Source organism: Nuphar pumila, chromosome 13, assembly GCF_984573655.1.
Source record: "Nuphar pumila chromosome 13, dmNupPumi1.hap1.1, whole genome shotgun sequence".
NCBI classification, from domain to species: Eukaryota; Viridiplantae; Streptophyta; class Magnoliopsida; order Nymphaeales; family Nymphaeaceae; genus Nuphar; species Nuphar pumila.
The window spans coordinates 67093998-67110822 of NC_143261.1; the positions used below are offsets into that span (position 1 = coordinate 67093998).

At 37.1% G+C, this 16825-nt stretch overlaps 1 protein-coding gene across 1 annotated transcript; it reads left to right on the forward strand.

Moving 5' to 3' along the window:
• Positions 1-13439: 13439 nt before the first annotated feature.
• LOC149818576 (toMV susceptible protein tm-2-like) lies at positions 13440-15571 on the forward strand. Its single transcript, XM_089986249.1, has 3 exons — positions 13440-13629; positions 14706-14866; positions 14915-15571. Exons 1-3 carry the CDS (start codon positions 13440-13442, stop codon positions 15569-15571), a joined length of 1008 nt encoding a protein of 335 aa, XP_089842375.1.
• Positions 15572-16825: the final 1254 nt, after the last annotated feature.

Here is a 16825-nt window from a genome sequence, read left to right on the forward strand (position 1 = left end):
AGTTTGTAAAATTTTATACCGGACCTGACCCGAGTTTCAATTAAGACTCGGATCCGGACTCAAAGGTCCGATTAATTCATGAACCTAGGTATAGTTTCTAAAATTTTATAACAAACCCATACCCGACCTGAGTTCTGATTAAGACCCATAATTTTATAATGTAAAAATGATAAAAAAATATGGTTTTACCGAGTATGATCTAGGTTTGGTTCATGTAGTTCTTATAGGGTTCGGGTATGATTTTTCTTATATTGGACCCGATTAGACCTAGGTTCGGACCAGATATCATACCCGAAAATCTGGTCCAAGTCTGGTTCTATCTGGGTCACAGGCACAGGGCTAGTCAGATGCAACACTGGCAATTCATTTATCATGCTTGGACACTGCGCAGAGCACAATTATGATATTGGATAGAAATGTGCGGGTAAAGATGCAGCACTTTAAAAAAAGTTGGGTGTGAGATGGTATATATAATTTTTAATAGTTTCATGTGCATATATATAACTGAACTTAGTTAAGGTTAACTAAGTCTACTTTGAATAGAAATGAACCTTTCAGTATGATTGACTTCACCTGACGCAAAAGAATCCATGTCCAAGTATCTGTTACATAGATGGAGATCTAGAGTCACTTGTATGTTCCTCTAGCCTTTGTTTTGCATGAACTTCGGAAATTGCAGTGAGGTGAGGTGTTATTATGTGCCTGTGCAGCCATTCAAAGTGCATCAAATGTATGATATAAGGGTATGAGTGCATGAATGCACTCGCTTCTCCCATTTTGTTGAACGTGTGGATCATGAGTACGGCAGGCAAAGCCAGCATGACTAGGTCTACGACACTGAGGGTGGTTTTTTATACTGCCAAGACAGTGACCGTGAGTACTGCAGGCAAAGCCAGCACGACCAGGTCTACGATACTGGGGGTGTTTTTTCTGTATAAATACAAAATAAAAAATCTCCATAAAAATAAAAAAAATAGTTTGAACTGTTAATGAAGGTCATAGTTGTAATTTGGCTTGTGATTTAACATGGGTCAAGAACAATAATAAATGCAAGCCTTTATTTGGCAATTTCTAGAAAAATAGATGCCAATATTTGGCTTTTTAGAAATATGAGATCCATATTTGGAATCTGGCAAATGGCTGGCCTCAAAATGAAAATTTTCTTAATTTTTAAAAGTGGGAGTGCAGGTCCAAAGATTTTTGGGTATGAGATCTTAAGATCTCAAATAATAGATTTTAAAAGTGGGAGTGTGGGGCCAAAGATTTTTGGATATTAGATTGCCTTAGATCTTAGGTAATCAATCACACAGCCTTATCAGGAAGCTAAATGGACAGGGGAAGCGATGTGGGAAGCTAAGCAAAAACGTCGAGATTCTTTTGGGAAGCAATTGTAGAAGCATGTGCAGAGGGAAAAAGGAAACGAGGGAAAAATAATAGTGAAACACACAAAAAGTGAGAAAGAAGTGAGTGAAACGAGAGAGGACAATGAAAAAAATAAATAATAATATGAAAAAGACAACAAGCAAGGGAAAAATGAGGGGAAGCATGTGGGAAGGAGAAAGGAAAGGAAAATGGGTGGGAAACAAAAGAAATGTGAGCTTTGGAAGCATACTTTGCCCCTTTTTTCGTTACTATGGAATGAAGAAAACCAAAGATGTCATGCCCTTCTATTAGCACTGTTTCCCTGAAATCTCCCTTGGATTAAGTAAAGAGTCATTTGTTCTTAAGATCACCCAATGGCTGGGATGACCTACTCTAAAAATTACCATGATAAAATTCAAAAATAAATTTTTAGTTCACTTGTACGTAACAAAGGGAATATTGTTTTGGATCTGAATCAGTTCTCAATTTTTTTTTTTATGATGACCTTGCCCAAGCGAGGAACCTCACGGCCACCCTGCCTTACTTGGCCCATCTCTATTATTGTTTTTAACCCACCAAGGCTCATTCATAATGTGGGAAAGCAGTACCACGTAGGGGAGGGAGGAGCCCCTCAGGGGTTTTTAGCTGACTTTACCAATGTATACTTTTGGCCTCTTTTGTGTCATACCTACGTGGGAAAGTGCTGAGCTGACAATCTTAATGTAATCATTTTCCACCTTAAATAAAATAAACATCAAATCATTATGACGGGAAAGTGGCATGCATGTCCTGTAATTTTCTGTGGGGCCGTTACATTTCAGGCACTTAAAGAAAATGACTTCCTTTCTTACGGCCTGCATTCACGCCCTAAGAGTAGGGGTGGCAATCGGGTCGGCGGGTCAGAATACCTCAACACAAACATGACCCATTTATTAAACGGGTTGGATGTGGCAAACACGAACACAGCCCATTTATTAATTGGGTAACCCAACACGACACGGTTAACTCGTTTAATAAATGGGTCAGGTCGACACGACACGATTACACGACACGGCGACCCATTTATTTAATGGGTTGGCGGGTCGGAGTTAAGGTTAGATAAGTTTATATATATATATATATATATATATATATATATATATATATATATATATATATATATATATATATATATATATAAACAGGTCGGCAGGTTGACGAGTTCATGTAAACAGGTTGATCTGCCCGCCTAACCCATTTATTAAACGGGTCAAACGGGTTGGCGGGTTGGCATACCCCTAACATGAACATGACCCGTTTAATAAACGGGTTAGGCGGGTCAACCCGTTTACAACACGAACCCGTTTAAGCCAAACCCTAACCTGGCTAAGAAGCGGGTTGCCGGGTCGGGTCAGATTTTGCCACCCCTACCTAAGAGCACATCTAGAAAGAGAGGATCTGATGGATTTTCATATGAAAATGAACACTTTCTGATCATATAAATATGAACCATAATAGGATCTATTTTCTCAAGTTGACATGAGAAAATAGGCCACGATCAAAGTCAATTTCATGGGATTATGAGCCATACACAAGGCAATTGTTTGGCGGCACCATTGCATTGAATCTAAATTCTCTTTGAGTGTTCAAGCACACATAATCAAACAATCGAAGCTCTGTTTTTGCGTGTCTGGTGCACGCAGAAACGAGATGAGCTTAGGTTTGAGTCTAGCCCATTCACAACTGAGCATTGGTTACACAGTAGAATGTAGCTCGGACAAAGTTAATTTCACAAAAAAATGGGTCTTAAACGGGTCAAACAACTTCTGAGTCTAATGCCTGGTCTAGGTGAAACTTGGGCTAAAATGGTGCATCACATGTGGGCCCGGGTCTGCATTGGGTTGGATCTGGATCAGTCCAGCCAAACAGTTCACACCATCCACGCAATTCCTCTGCCCAACAAGAGACCAAAAGCAACCATAGTGCCAATCAAAAGAAGCCAAGTCTCTTATAGTTGAGGCCAGTCAACCAGGAATTTGATTCTACCTGAAGGGTGAACCAGCCCAACAGTCTTGTCCTTACAAAAATTTTGTTAAGGAAAGTGTATCTACAACTTCTTTTACCAACTTTTTTCAGACACATTACTAATTCCCTTGGCTTAAATCTACTTGTTAATAGATCGGTAAGAGTACTGTTCCGATACATAACTCTTCTATAAAGTTTAGAAATTATAAGAGAGAATAACAGAACTTGATGAACTTTATTCCTTCATTCAATATCACTACACGTCATTAAATACACAGCAATAGCAATACACACAACAATATCAATCTTTACATGGCAATACAATAACACTTTACAAATAATATAACGAGCATCAAATTTTCAAAGATATAGGCTGCAGACAACCAGTTGCCAAAGACGGTACCTCACACCACAGTTCCAACAACTTTCCTTTTATCTCACGATAAGCACAGACGTGAATATGAGAACTGTACATGAATAAAAATATTATCAAATCTCAACACTCTCCCTCAAACTAATGAGTATAAATTTGATACTCCTAGTTTGGTTAATAGATAGTGAAACACATCATTACCCAATGCTTTAGCAAATAAGTCTGCTAGCTGATCTTTAGTATGTACATAACGTGTTTTAATCAATATTCCTTGAGATACCTTCTCGTGCACAATATGACAATCCAAGTCTATATGTTTGGTACACTCATGATATACAAGATTTGCTGCAATGTGCATGGTTGCTTGATTGTCACAGAATAAATCCACAAGAGTAGACTGATGCACATGAAGGTCGTGGAGAAGAGTCTTAAGCCAAACTATTTCACATACCGCATTTGCCATGGCTCGATATTCTGAGTTCGCTGAGGATCTCGAAACAACATTCTGTCTCTTAGTTTTCCAAGATATAAGAGATGGCGCCAAGAATATACAATAATCGATAGCAGACCTTCTTGATTCAGGGCAAGCTGCCCAATCTGAGTTACAATACCCATGTAAGGTAAGTGAAGAGTTAGAGTAAAGCATAATATTTTGACCAAGATTAAGCTTGATGTATTTTAAAACGCGAAGAGTAGCTGCCATGTGCGATAAGCGCGGGGCTTGCATGAACTTGCTAAGAATGTGAATAAAGTAGACTATATCGGGGCTGGTAATAGTTAAATATATCAATCTCCCAACCAAACGTCAATACACACTTGGATCTTTAATAAGATCCCATGTCTCTGATGTTAGACCATGTCTTTGTTTCATAGGAAAGTTGACCGGTTTAGATCCCAAAAGACCCATTTCATTCAAAATTTCAAGAGTATATTTCCTCTGTGACAAGACAATTTCAGTTTTGGATCGACTTACCTCTATGCCCAAGAAGTATTTCAACTTTCCCAAATCTTTCATATGAAAATTTTGGTTTAGAAAATCCTTGACTTGTGATATAGCAGCAGGATTATTTCTAATAAGTATAAGGTCATCCACATAAACCAAAACGACAATATAAACATCCACTTTAGTTAGAGTAAAAATAGAGTAATCTGCCATAGATTGAGTGAATCCATATTTTTCTAATGCACAAGAGAATTTAGATAACCAATTTCGAGGTGCTTGTTTCAACCCATATAAGGATTTATTCAATTTATATATAAGCGACTCCCCTTGAACTTCATAACCTGGTGGCATACTCATATATACCTCCTCATAAAGATCTTCGTGAAGGAAGGCATTATGAACATCTATTTGGCACACAATCCAATTTTGCACTAGCAACTGCAAGTAAACATTGAACTGAAACTAGTTTAGCGACAGGAGCAATGGTTTCATTATAATCAATTCCTTGTTGTTGAGAATATCCTTTTGCAATTAAGTGAGCCTTATACCTCTCTACTGAACCATCAGACTTATACTTAATTTTATAAACCCACTTGCATCCTATAGGCTTAACTCCTTTCGGCAAAGTAGTAATTGTCCAAGTGTTGTTTTCTTTTAGAGCACACATTTCTGAGTCCATTGCTTCCCTCTATTTATCATGTCTAACGGCTTGTAAAAAGGTAGCATGTTCAATATTGGCAAAGATAGATAGAAGATAGGCACGATGATCTTTAGAGAACTTATCAAAGGAGACTGAATTTAAAATTGGAAATCGTGTACTAGTTACCTTATCTTGCATCACATGGAGATTTGGACTAGGTGAAACCGAGAGAGAGCAATAGTACTCTTTTAGCCATGCTGACGGTTTAGGAGTTCTGGTGGATCGACGAACCAGAATTTGAGATGGCTCAATAGATGGCAATGATTCAATTCGATCCAATTCGATAGAATGTTCAACTGGATTTGAATCCAAATTGAGCTCATGAGATGTAGGTTCAGTTGAAGGCTGATTTGAGAATTCAGTTACTTGAGGTAGATTGGTTTGTAAAACATGATTGAAATGGGATTGGTGTTCAATGTCATCTAATTGTGACATAGGTAAAATTGGTCCTTGTTTTTCTGCAAGTATGTCTTTGAATGAAAATTCATTTTCATGGAATATCACATCTCTACTAATGATGATGTTGCCGATATCCAGATCATAGACCCTATATGCTTTTTGACCATACAGATAGCCTAGAAACACACAACGTTTTGATCTAGAGTCAAATTTAGATTTGTGTTCCATAATAGTGGCATAACAAAGGCACCCAAACACCTTTAAATGATCAAAAGAAGGTTTTTTGTTAAAAAGTCTTTCAAAAGGAGTTTTATTTTGAAGTTTTGGTGAAGGTATTCTATTTATAATATAAGCTGCAGTTAGAACACTCTCTCCCCAAAACTTGAGAGAAAGGTTAGCATGAAGAAGAATAGCACGATCTACTTCCAACAAATATTTGTGCTTGCGCTCCACTACCCCATTTTGTTGGGGAGTAGCTACACAGCCGTGTTGGTGAATAACTCCCAACTCGTCTAAGAATTTATTTATTTCATGAGAGAAAAACTTAGATCCGTTGTCGGATCTAATATTTTTGATATTAGTATCAAATTGATTTTTAATCATGAAGAAAAAACTTTTAATAAAATCTTTTGTTTCATGCTTATGTTGCATGAGAAAGATCCACATGCTTCTTGAATAATCATCAATAATGCTAAAAAAATAGTGTGCCCCAGTTAAAGATTGTTGTGAGTATGGTCCCCATATATCACAGTGAATTAACTCAAAAGGAACTTTAGTTAAAATTTCACTTAAACCAAAAGTAAGTCGGGTTTGTTTGACTCTATGACATGCATCACATTGACATTCATCATCATCAATATTCATGTGTAAACCATACTTATTCAAAAGTTTCATACAAGAAATTGAAGCATGACCTAATCTACCATGTCATAAATTAAAGGTTGATCTTGCGACAAAAGCTATGGGTTGAGTAGCATGAGTTGTGAGGTAGTAGAGACTCTTTCTCTCTTCACACACTCTAATCCTCGTCTGCGATACAAGGTCCTGTAAAACACAATAATTTGGAAAGAATGTTATTGAGCAATTTAAAGATTTGGTTAATTGATTGATTGAGAGAATATTTAATTCAAACTGGGGAACACACAAAACATGAGTAAGTTGGAGATTAGGACTTAGATGAATAGATCCTACATGAGACACTTGAATACGATTTCTATTTGGTAGATGGACTAGTAAAGATTTGGCAGTTGAATCAATTTGATTAAAATTTTGAAAAGTGGGGGTCATATGTTGGCTTGCTCCTGAGTCAATGACCCAAGTAGTTTCCAATGACTTTTGATGATTGGAAGAAGACATAATTGCAAAGTTTGCACTTGATTGACTAGATTTGACAAGTGAGAGAAGCTGATGATACTCTTCCATGGTGAACGCAGGTGGAACCTCACCTAGATCATTACCTTTTACCTTTGAAGTTTCAGCCTTTGACATAGATGCAGTCACAGTGGTTGCTGATTCCTCCTTTTGATTTTTGTTGGGTTTGAATAGTCTATATATGTCGAGGAAGATATCCCACAAGTTTGTAGCATTTCTCCTTCAGATGTCCTGTCATATGGCAATGTGAGCATGTAGGGTATTCTCCTTGATTATTGTGACTCAATCTTCCTTGTTGAAATCTATTTTCTCCTTGAATTATGTTAAAAGCAACAAAGGTAGACCTATCGACATTAGGTTTTGTAATGCAAATTTCACGTTGCTTTTCTTCTTGCAAAATCAAAGCATACACTTTCCCAATACTGAGAAGATGATCCATAAGGAGAATTTGGCTTCATATAGCATGATATGAATCATTAAGTCCCATTAAGAACTGCATGATTCTTTCTCTATCAACTCGATCAATAAATATCTTCATAGCTCCATAGCTACATGTAGGAATTAGAGCATAAGTATATAGCTCATCCCACAATGCTTCATTTTAGAAAAATAATTGCTAACAAAAGAAGTTTCTTGAAGCAAATGACAAATAACATTTTGGATTTGAAAACACATGGAGCCAAACTTTGAGAGTAGTATTCTTCTAAGTCTTTCTAAACAACATATGAAGATGTAGAGTAAATCACACTATTACTAATATCATTATTTACTGAGTTCATAATTCAGGAAAGAACCATATCATTGTAACATATCCACTTATCATGATTAGTTGCATTCTTTTCAGGTTGAGGGAGGCTTCCATTTATGAACCCAAGCTTATTTTTTGCACTTAGAGCAATAGACATGGATCTATTCCATGTGGAGTAATTATCTCCATTTAAGAGTTGAAAAACAAGCACAGTACTTGGATTGTCTGAATGATGCAGGTACAAAGGATTTGAACAATCATCAAATGACCTCTTTGAGCTATCTTTCTTAGCCCTAACAAGATTAGTTAACAACTAGAAGAACTCATCGATGTGCAGATAGCTTAAAATCAAGGATTCAATAGAAAATAGTCTCACAAAAAAAAAAAATAGTCTGCAGTGACTATTGATGATGCTAAACAAAAGATGCAGAGCATGTAATTCTTATGAAGAAACAGTCTGCAGTGATTGTTAATGGTGCTGGACAAAAGATGCAGAGTCTGCAGTTCTTACGAACGTCTTCAGCAGAATGAGAGATCTGAGCTATTCCTCTGGCCCAACTAGATCAAAGAAAGACTTTGATAGTGCGTCTTCTACAAAGAATCTGGAGCAAAGAATTTCGGTCTCAGATACCTGCTCTGATACCATATAAAATTTTGAGAGAGAGAATAATAAAACTTGATGAACTTTATTCCTTCATTCAATATCACTACACGTCTTTAAATACACAACAATAACAATCTTTACATGGCAATACACACAACAATATCAATCTTTACATGGCAATACGATAACACTTTATAAATAATATAACAAGCATCCAATTTTCAAAGATATAGGCTGCAGACCAGTTGCCAAAGAGAGTACCTCACACCACAGCTCCAACCACTTTCCTTTTATCTCACGATAAGCACAGACGTGAATATGAGAACTGTACACGAATAAAAATATTATCAAATCTCAACAATATCTGAACTCATTGGTTTACCCCCATCAATATGAATGATTGGCTTTAACTCAGGAGGAAGAACTGGTAATAGGCACAAAACCATCCATTCTGGTTCTGCATTTGTTCGAAGAAAATGCTTAGTGAATTTCATGCGTCTAACCAAAAAATCTTCTCGCCTTCCAATCTTTCTTTCTTCCAAAATATACAAGAGTTTTGCATTTTGAGAAATCTTTGTAAAAATATCAGCAAACATAAAAGTATAATATAAAAATATAAAAAATGCTAATATTAGGAAAATCTGTTCAATAAAGAAGCCTTTTGTCATGTTAATTAACTTAATAGCATGACGGAAGTGGTAATATTTTTGAAATATTGTGGTTTTCAAAATCCAGTTTCTGAGGCTGCCCAATGTCCCGAGTAACCTTCTCTAATTGCGAAACTTTTTATCATGATAAAGTTCAAAAATAATTTTTCCAGCTCACTTTTACCGTTTGGATCAGTGACGAATGGAATACTGGTCGAACCTCATTCATATGATATATCGTTCCATAAAGAATGAGGACAATGCGTCATAGAAAGGAGTGAATCTCAACCCTTACTCTGTCGCGCGACTCAAAATCTAACCACAAAATGATGGAAATTTTTGAATTTTGAAATTAATTGAACAAATGAGGAGAATGCTTTTAAGACTAAAAATGACCCTGATATAGTTCGATCCATATCAATTAGGATCCTTATATATAGACCTGTCATTATGGTTGATTGACTTTTTTTCCGCTCTTTTTTTTATTTATAACCTGAAAAAACTGCATCCACCACGAAGACCTTTATAATCATATAATCTAGAATTATTGTGTGAATGTGAGTACAAGCTTATTGGCAGCAAGTGTTTCAACATGCTCCTTAGTATTTTACCATCAGCCCCCCTCAAAACCCTCATCATCATGAAACCCAGAATTATTGTGTCCACCTCGAAACCTTTATAATCATATAATCTAGAATTATTGTGTCCACCTGGTACCGTAGTGTAGTGTGGTGAAGCAATACCACGTGAGGAATCTGATGTTGGAAAAGTATAAGGACTTGAAAATTTTATACAGTACGGACAAAATGACACGTTTTCTCAAATACTCTATCATTTATGAAATCAGGTTTGCTGTTCAAAATCGCAAATACTAAAATTTTAAGACCATTTTACCCTTCACACCAGGGGCCTGAGGAAGTTGCAAGGTACGTACGTTGTATCGTTCCACAAAAACTCACTTAAATGTATTTTCATAGGAGTTTTTTATGCGGTCCTCATTGTTGATGGTAAAATCACAAATAGTACAGTAAATCCACATATTTTACACAAGCCAAGCCGTGAATAGTCGTGTGAATCACTTGTAACCCTCACTTAAATTTATATCCGCACATAATTATTTGCGGTTCTCACCAAGCGCGCATATAAAGATAACGTGAAGTTTCTCTTAATCATAACGTCGCAAATAACCCACTTAAACTAATTTTTACATATGTTGAACACAAACACTCACTTAAACCCTGATATTCACACATTTTCTTTTGCAGTTCTTATTAAATGGAACATCATAAATACAAAAGTAAAATCACATATTTTGTATGAAATTCATCAGGAAAACGTGCAGATTTTCGTTCTCATTTGTAACCCTTACTAAAATTGATATTCACACCTCTTTTTTTGTGGTTCTTACCAAGTGCACAATTATTAGTTATGTGTACCTCCTCTCAAAGAAATTAACTTCACAAATGCAGAAGTAAAATCACATATTTTGTATGAACATTAAAAACACATGGATCTCTTATTGTTCTCTCACCATATATATGGCTTCAGTTTGTTTCAAGAAGTGTATGTGGTATTTTTTGAGTATAGTGTAGTAAGGGTCGCAAATGACACTTAGAGTAACTATATTAGAGACCAAGTTGTGTATTGGAAATCTATTAGATGTAGTTGTCAAGAATTTAAATTTTTTAGGATTCTCTCTAGACATGTTCTTCGTGTGCTTGAACAATCTAATTGTTTTTCAATTCCCAAACAATATTTATTAAAAAGTTGGTCTCGTGAGGTCTTCTTGATCCATTGGAACTTTTCAATATTACTTTGACTAAAAGCAACCACCAGACTAAACAACTAGAGTACATTGCTTCAAATATTATTTGTGAATTCAATAAGAAAAGACAAGGCTATGATTTGATTCATAAAGAACTAACAAAGGTTATGAATTTTGTTCAAATATTGCAATGCAAGAATGTTGAAACAAATGAAGAGTCTCAAAATGTTGTAAGAGAAACTATGACTGAAACCAATGTGAAGATTGTACTTAATCATATTAGCTTGACTACTAAAGGACGGCCAAAGGAAAGAAAAACAAAGTTAGTGGTGAATTGGAGGGTAACATCTTGTGGCTAAGTTGGTCATGATTCAAGAAATTGTCCAGTGAAAAAAGCTGTCATATCTATAGTGCAACTTCAATCACCAAACAAGTAAGTTTTGAACTCTAATAAATCTCTTTTTATATTTTTTAGAATTATTTTAACATTTTGTTTTTATGTTCTCCACAGAAAATAAATTGATACAAGATCAAGAAATTGTAACTTGTGAACATGATGATTTTTGTGACTGCAAGCTTTTAAGTTAAGCAAGGTGTTCTTTTGGATAAGTACTTGTAATTAAAAATTTTGTAGTGAGCGTATATGTTGATAAACATAAACAAAAGTTGGATGTTTTTTTTTTTTGAAAGTTTATACTTTTGTAGTAGGCACAGGTTTTGCTTTTTGGCATGAAGAGAGAGCAGGATTGGTTAAATATGCACATGTTTTGCTTTTTGGCATCAAGAGAGAGAAGGATTAGCTAAAGAGGCATATTTTTGCTTTTCCTAAATATAATAATATAGCTTGTTTAATTAAGCTTTGTCTTGTCTTTTCATTAGCGAGTTATGAAAAAAGGCCATAATTGAAAAATGAACTCTCTCTCACTCACTCTGATACAATTATTATATGTTTATATTAAATTGAATCAATTGAGGCATACTAAAATGGTTGATATATTGGTAGCTTCTTTTGAAAAAAATTTACTTATGGGAATCAGCCCACTTTCCTTTTCATTACATATATGGTTCGACACAAAGTACCAGCAGCTTTATTGTTCTTGTAGGAAGCCGCTGAGCGACAAGTGGTATATATGCCTATTTTGGTATTTGGATCCAATTTGAGATCCGTATTCAAAGCAAAAATCCACAATAAATATGTTAAAACATGTAAAATGGCAGGTGGATCGGGTCATACGATCCAAAAGGAAGTAATCTGACCCATTATCCATGTCTGTCCAAGCATCAAACAACAGACATTTGGAACACAACATCTGGTCCAAAGAAACATTGAACCTGGTACAATTGTTAAGGAACGAAATGAAACCAGTGTTTTGTCCTTTTTTTTTGTTTGTTCATTTGTTCCAATCTTGAACAAGCCATCAAAAAGCCCTTAAGGATGGGTCAGGTTGAATTGGAATGACTCCTAATTTTTTTTTACACGCAGCATGCATAGAACATGAATCAATTTGAACAGGACAAGTGGGATCCAATGAGAGCAGACCATGTAAAAAAGCTGAGTCGCCATTTTTTACTTTGAGCTTCTCTCAAATTTTTTTTTTTTTTTACTTTGAGCTTCTCTCAAAATTATTATTTTTTACTTTGAGCAGCTTTTGTCCACCACCCACCAAACTAGAAGGTAGACTGATGTCGCTTTTTGGCATCAACATAAGCTTGATATATCTGGGGAAGATGTCAGTTGGAAGCAGTCATTAGGGAGCTTGTGAGTAGCAGAGATGGCTCAAGCAGTTGTTGAATACCTAATCCAGAAGTTGGATACCTTTTTGGTGAATCAGCGGCAGTTGAAAAGAGGATTTGGGCTTCAAGTGCAAGAGTTTAAAGAAGAACTAGAGAGTATTAAAGCCTTTATAAAAGATGCAGATGCAAAGAAAGACAATGACAAGAGCATCGGGACATGGATTAAACAAGTAAGACGTGCTGCACATGATATTGAGGATGTTATTGACAAGTTCATGCTTGGATCTTACAAAGGAAAGGCATGTAGTGACGCTGCGGAGAAGATAGATAGCTCGAGCGTTGATGGCATCATGATTGATGGCCATGACCGCAGTGCCGTTGATCTCGAGAATGGACTGTGGGGATGATGGTGCATTTCCTCACCTTGATTTGGCAAAACATGTGATCTGCTCTGAGTTGTATATTATTGAACCCCTTCATCACATTCTACCTTCCTCACCAACCAAATTAAGGCTCTGTCTAGAAACTGATGGGGAGAGTACTTATGCAATTAGAAAAGTAGCAGCTGCCAAATTTTGGATTTCATATGAAAAAGTCGACCCACCATTTTGTTTCTTCTCGCAGGCATACGTTCATTTTAGTGCCCATGGTGAACCACATGCACTATTAATCTTAGGCAAAAGAAAGATAAAGTTAGGTGCCCGATCTCTGGTGAAACCACATGCACTACTAGTATTAGGCAAAAGAAAGAGTTAATAGTTGGTCTTTGTAAGCTTGACAGAAGCAGAGATGGCTGATTCAGCCGTTGGATTCCTGGTCCAAAAGTTGGGCGACTTGGTGGTGAGCGAGTTGCAGTTATTGGGAGGAGTTCGTGATGAAGTGGAAGAGATGAAGGAAGAGTTGGAGAACATGCAAGCCTTTTTAAAATATGCTGATGCAAAGAAAGAAGCCGACGAGGATCGGTACATGGGTGAAGCAAGTAAGGCGTGTCGCTTATGATGTTGAGGACGTTATCGACGAATTCATGCTACAAATTGCGATTCATTGCAACGGTGGTGGCCTTAAGGGCATCCTAAGCAACCATGTTCGCTGCACTAGGCAATTAAAAGCATGTCATGATCTTGCAAGCAAGATACAAAAAATTAAGAAAAGGATCAATAAAGAGTCAGACATGTATGAGCTACAAAGGACAACTCTGAACAAAAGTTCTGATACTGCAAATCAAACACGAAAGGATTGCTACGCCTATCTTATGGAGCAAGATGATTTTGTGGGGTTCTAGAAGGATGTGGATTCCTTGATTGAAAAGCTAGTGAATGAAGAAGGAGATGAAGTTTCAAAGATTAAGTCCATTACAATGGTTGATCGGTTCGGGTAAGACTACTCTCATAAACAAAGTTTACAATGATCTAAAAGTAAAGCAGAGGCACATTTTGATTGTTATGCTTAGATAACAGTCTCTCAAAGTTTTGATACTAAAGATCTAAAAAGTATGCTATAACAATCCTTTGTAAAGTGAGAAGAGATGGATGAAGATGACATGAGAAAAGAACTTGGAGACTATTTGAAATGGAAAAGATACATGATTGTGTTGGATGATGGATGGGATGCAAAGGCTTGGGATTGCATCAAAATTGCATTGCCTAAGAATTCTAATGGAAGTACTATTGTGGTCACAACTCACATTGAGAGTGTAGCTTCTGCTTTTGAAGCAAATGGTGTTTCAAATTTTGTTCATCAAATGAGACCACTACGCTGACATTGTTTTATAGGAAAGCATTCCCAGGGAGTTCTAATAAAGCTTCTGTTCCTCAAGAGCTACAAGAAGTTTGTGATAGCATGCTGAACAAATGAGAAGGTTTGCCACTTGCAGTTTTGGGAGGCATTATGTCCAGGAAATAGAGAACACAATCAGAGTGGGAAAAGGTGCGTAATAGTCTCAGGTGGTACTTGAGTGATGGTTCTCACAAGCAAGAAGCATCCTAAAGCTGAGCTACAATGAGTTGCCCAGGCATCTTAAATCATGTTATCTCTATTGTGGTTTGTTCTCTGAAGATCATCTGATTGAAAAGGACAAACTCATCAGACTTTGGACTGTAGAGGGTTTCATAGAGAAAAAAAGAGGCCTCCAAGCAAAGGACACAGGAGAGGACTACCTCATGGAACTAATTGACAAGAGTATGCTGCTGGTTGCAGAAACAGACTATAGTGGTAGAGTAATATCTTGTCGAACGCATGACCTTATGCGAGACCTGTCTTTCTAGACAGCAGAGGAAGAGGAATTCTGCCTTGCATTAAATGCAGAAAGCATAGACAATATTGAGGTGTGCGGACGGATATCCATCGTGTCACATGATGCAAACGGCATTCCATTTTCTTACAGCAATGTAAGCATTCCCAGCCTTCGCTCCCATTTTACTTTCAGTCATTATAAGCTGCCACTGTCCATGCTTTCAAATTTTAAGACATTAAGGGTATTAGATTTAGAGGGTAATGGATTCTACTCAATTGAAAAGCTTCCCGATGAAGTGGTAGAAATGTTTCATTTGAGGTGCTTGAGTTTAAAGTTGAATGTGGACCTGAAAAAATTTCCTAGATCTATTGGGAGGCTTCAGAACCTGCAAACGCTAGATATCAGTTTCACTTGTATTGCGAGTATCCCAAAAGGGCTTTGGGAAATAAAAAGCTTGCGCCATTTGATAACTGATGGCATTAGCGGACGTGATCTACGGGAGGGAATCAGCAATTGGAGATGCTTACAAACATTGGTGCACCTGATCGATCTTAGAAAAAAGATCGTTCAGGGGATTGGCAACTTGAGGGTTCTCTTACATTTTGAATTACTGGATGTTCATGGGGAAGACAAGGATGAGCTTTGTGTGTCTATTGAAAGGATGGTGAAACTCCCAAAGCTTTTTTGAAAGAGAGTGAACTTCTCAAAGCCGCATATCCATTTTAGCAATGACGGTGGAGTTCAAGTATTCTCACTGTTTTCACCTCCTCCAAAGCATCTACAGTCCCTAGAGTTGAAAGGGTGCATAGAGGAGTTGCCCAATGGGATTGAATTGCTTCCTAATCTCACAAGCTTAACATTAACAGTCACCAACTTAACTGAAGACCCCTTTCAGCTCCTACAATCATGTCCAAGTTTGGTACACCTTCTTAAGAATAAAGCTTACAATGGAGAGAAGCTACAATGTGGGCCTAATGGGTTTCCAAAGCTTCAGCTTCTAAAATTTACTTATTTCAAAAACTTGAAAGAGATGGTGTTGCCCAAGGGTGCAATGTCAAACCTTAAGAAGCTAGAGATCGATGGTTGCCGCCAGCTAAGTAGCTTGCCACAAGGAATTCAATACCTGACCAACCTCCAAGAGTTGTCTCTCCATTACATGCCAACTGAGTTCATGCAAAGGTTGAGGAAAGATAGAGAACCCCACTCCCTAGTTCAACACATTCCCTTAATCACTTGCAGATCCAGTATCGGCGACTAAGAATAAACATGATGAACGCTGGGCAGGTTTCTGTTATCTGGATAGTCTCCCTGCAGACTCAACTCGTGGTGCTACTGTTTAGCTCCAATATATTGCCCATTTACTTCTTTTGCTTCTTTTCATTTTCTATCTGGGACTCCACTTTATGCCTCAATTTGGCGCAAGTGACTGATCCTGTCATGATGGCACATATGGACAGAAACTAAGAATTTTCACCAGTTACTCTGTTTTGTCTATGCTATGTTTCGGCTCTACTCTGCTCATGTTGTCCTGTGTTTGTTGTAGTTTTCATTTATGTGCTATCTTGGTTCTGCTTCGAGTGCATGTTTTGCTGCGTGCTGAGACTTTTCATCGATCATGTCGAATAGGATTTTCCTTTTAATTCAAAAGATTCCGGCGTCGCTTTTCCTTATCAAGTTTTGATGTATTGTTCAGTTTCTGCATCTGTAAATTGAACTATATATAAAGAATGCAAAACTCAAATATGATTTGGAGACAATGGGTTGCAACAAAGAGACTGAATCAACTAAATAGTTTAGTTCCTGCCACAAGTTCAAAACCCACAGTTGGCGTCCCTTGCCGTAAGGATGAAGCTCAGTGTACTCCCTGGTGGGCAGGGGCGACCTCAAGGGTTTTACCAACCAGAAACCAGCCAATGTGCAGTCAGTGATGGGGGGCTTTTCC

Bases quoted from the DNA above. Each gene is read 5' to 3' on its own strand.
- LOC149818576 (XM_089986249.1), top strand. From the start codon at position 13,440: ATGGCTGATTCAGCCGTTGGATTCCTGGTCCAAAAGTTGGGCGACTTG. The intron at 13,630-14,705 runs GTAAGGCGTGTC...TGTTCTCTGAAG, and splicing joins TCGGTACATGGGTGAAGCAA to ATCATCTGATTGAAAAGGAC. The intron at 14,867-14,914 runs GTAATATCTTGT...CTGTCTTTCTAG, and splicing joins AAACAGACTATAGTGGTAGA to ACAGCAGAGGAAGAGGAATT.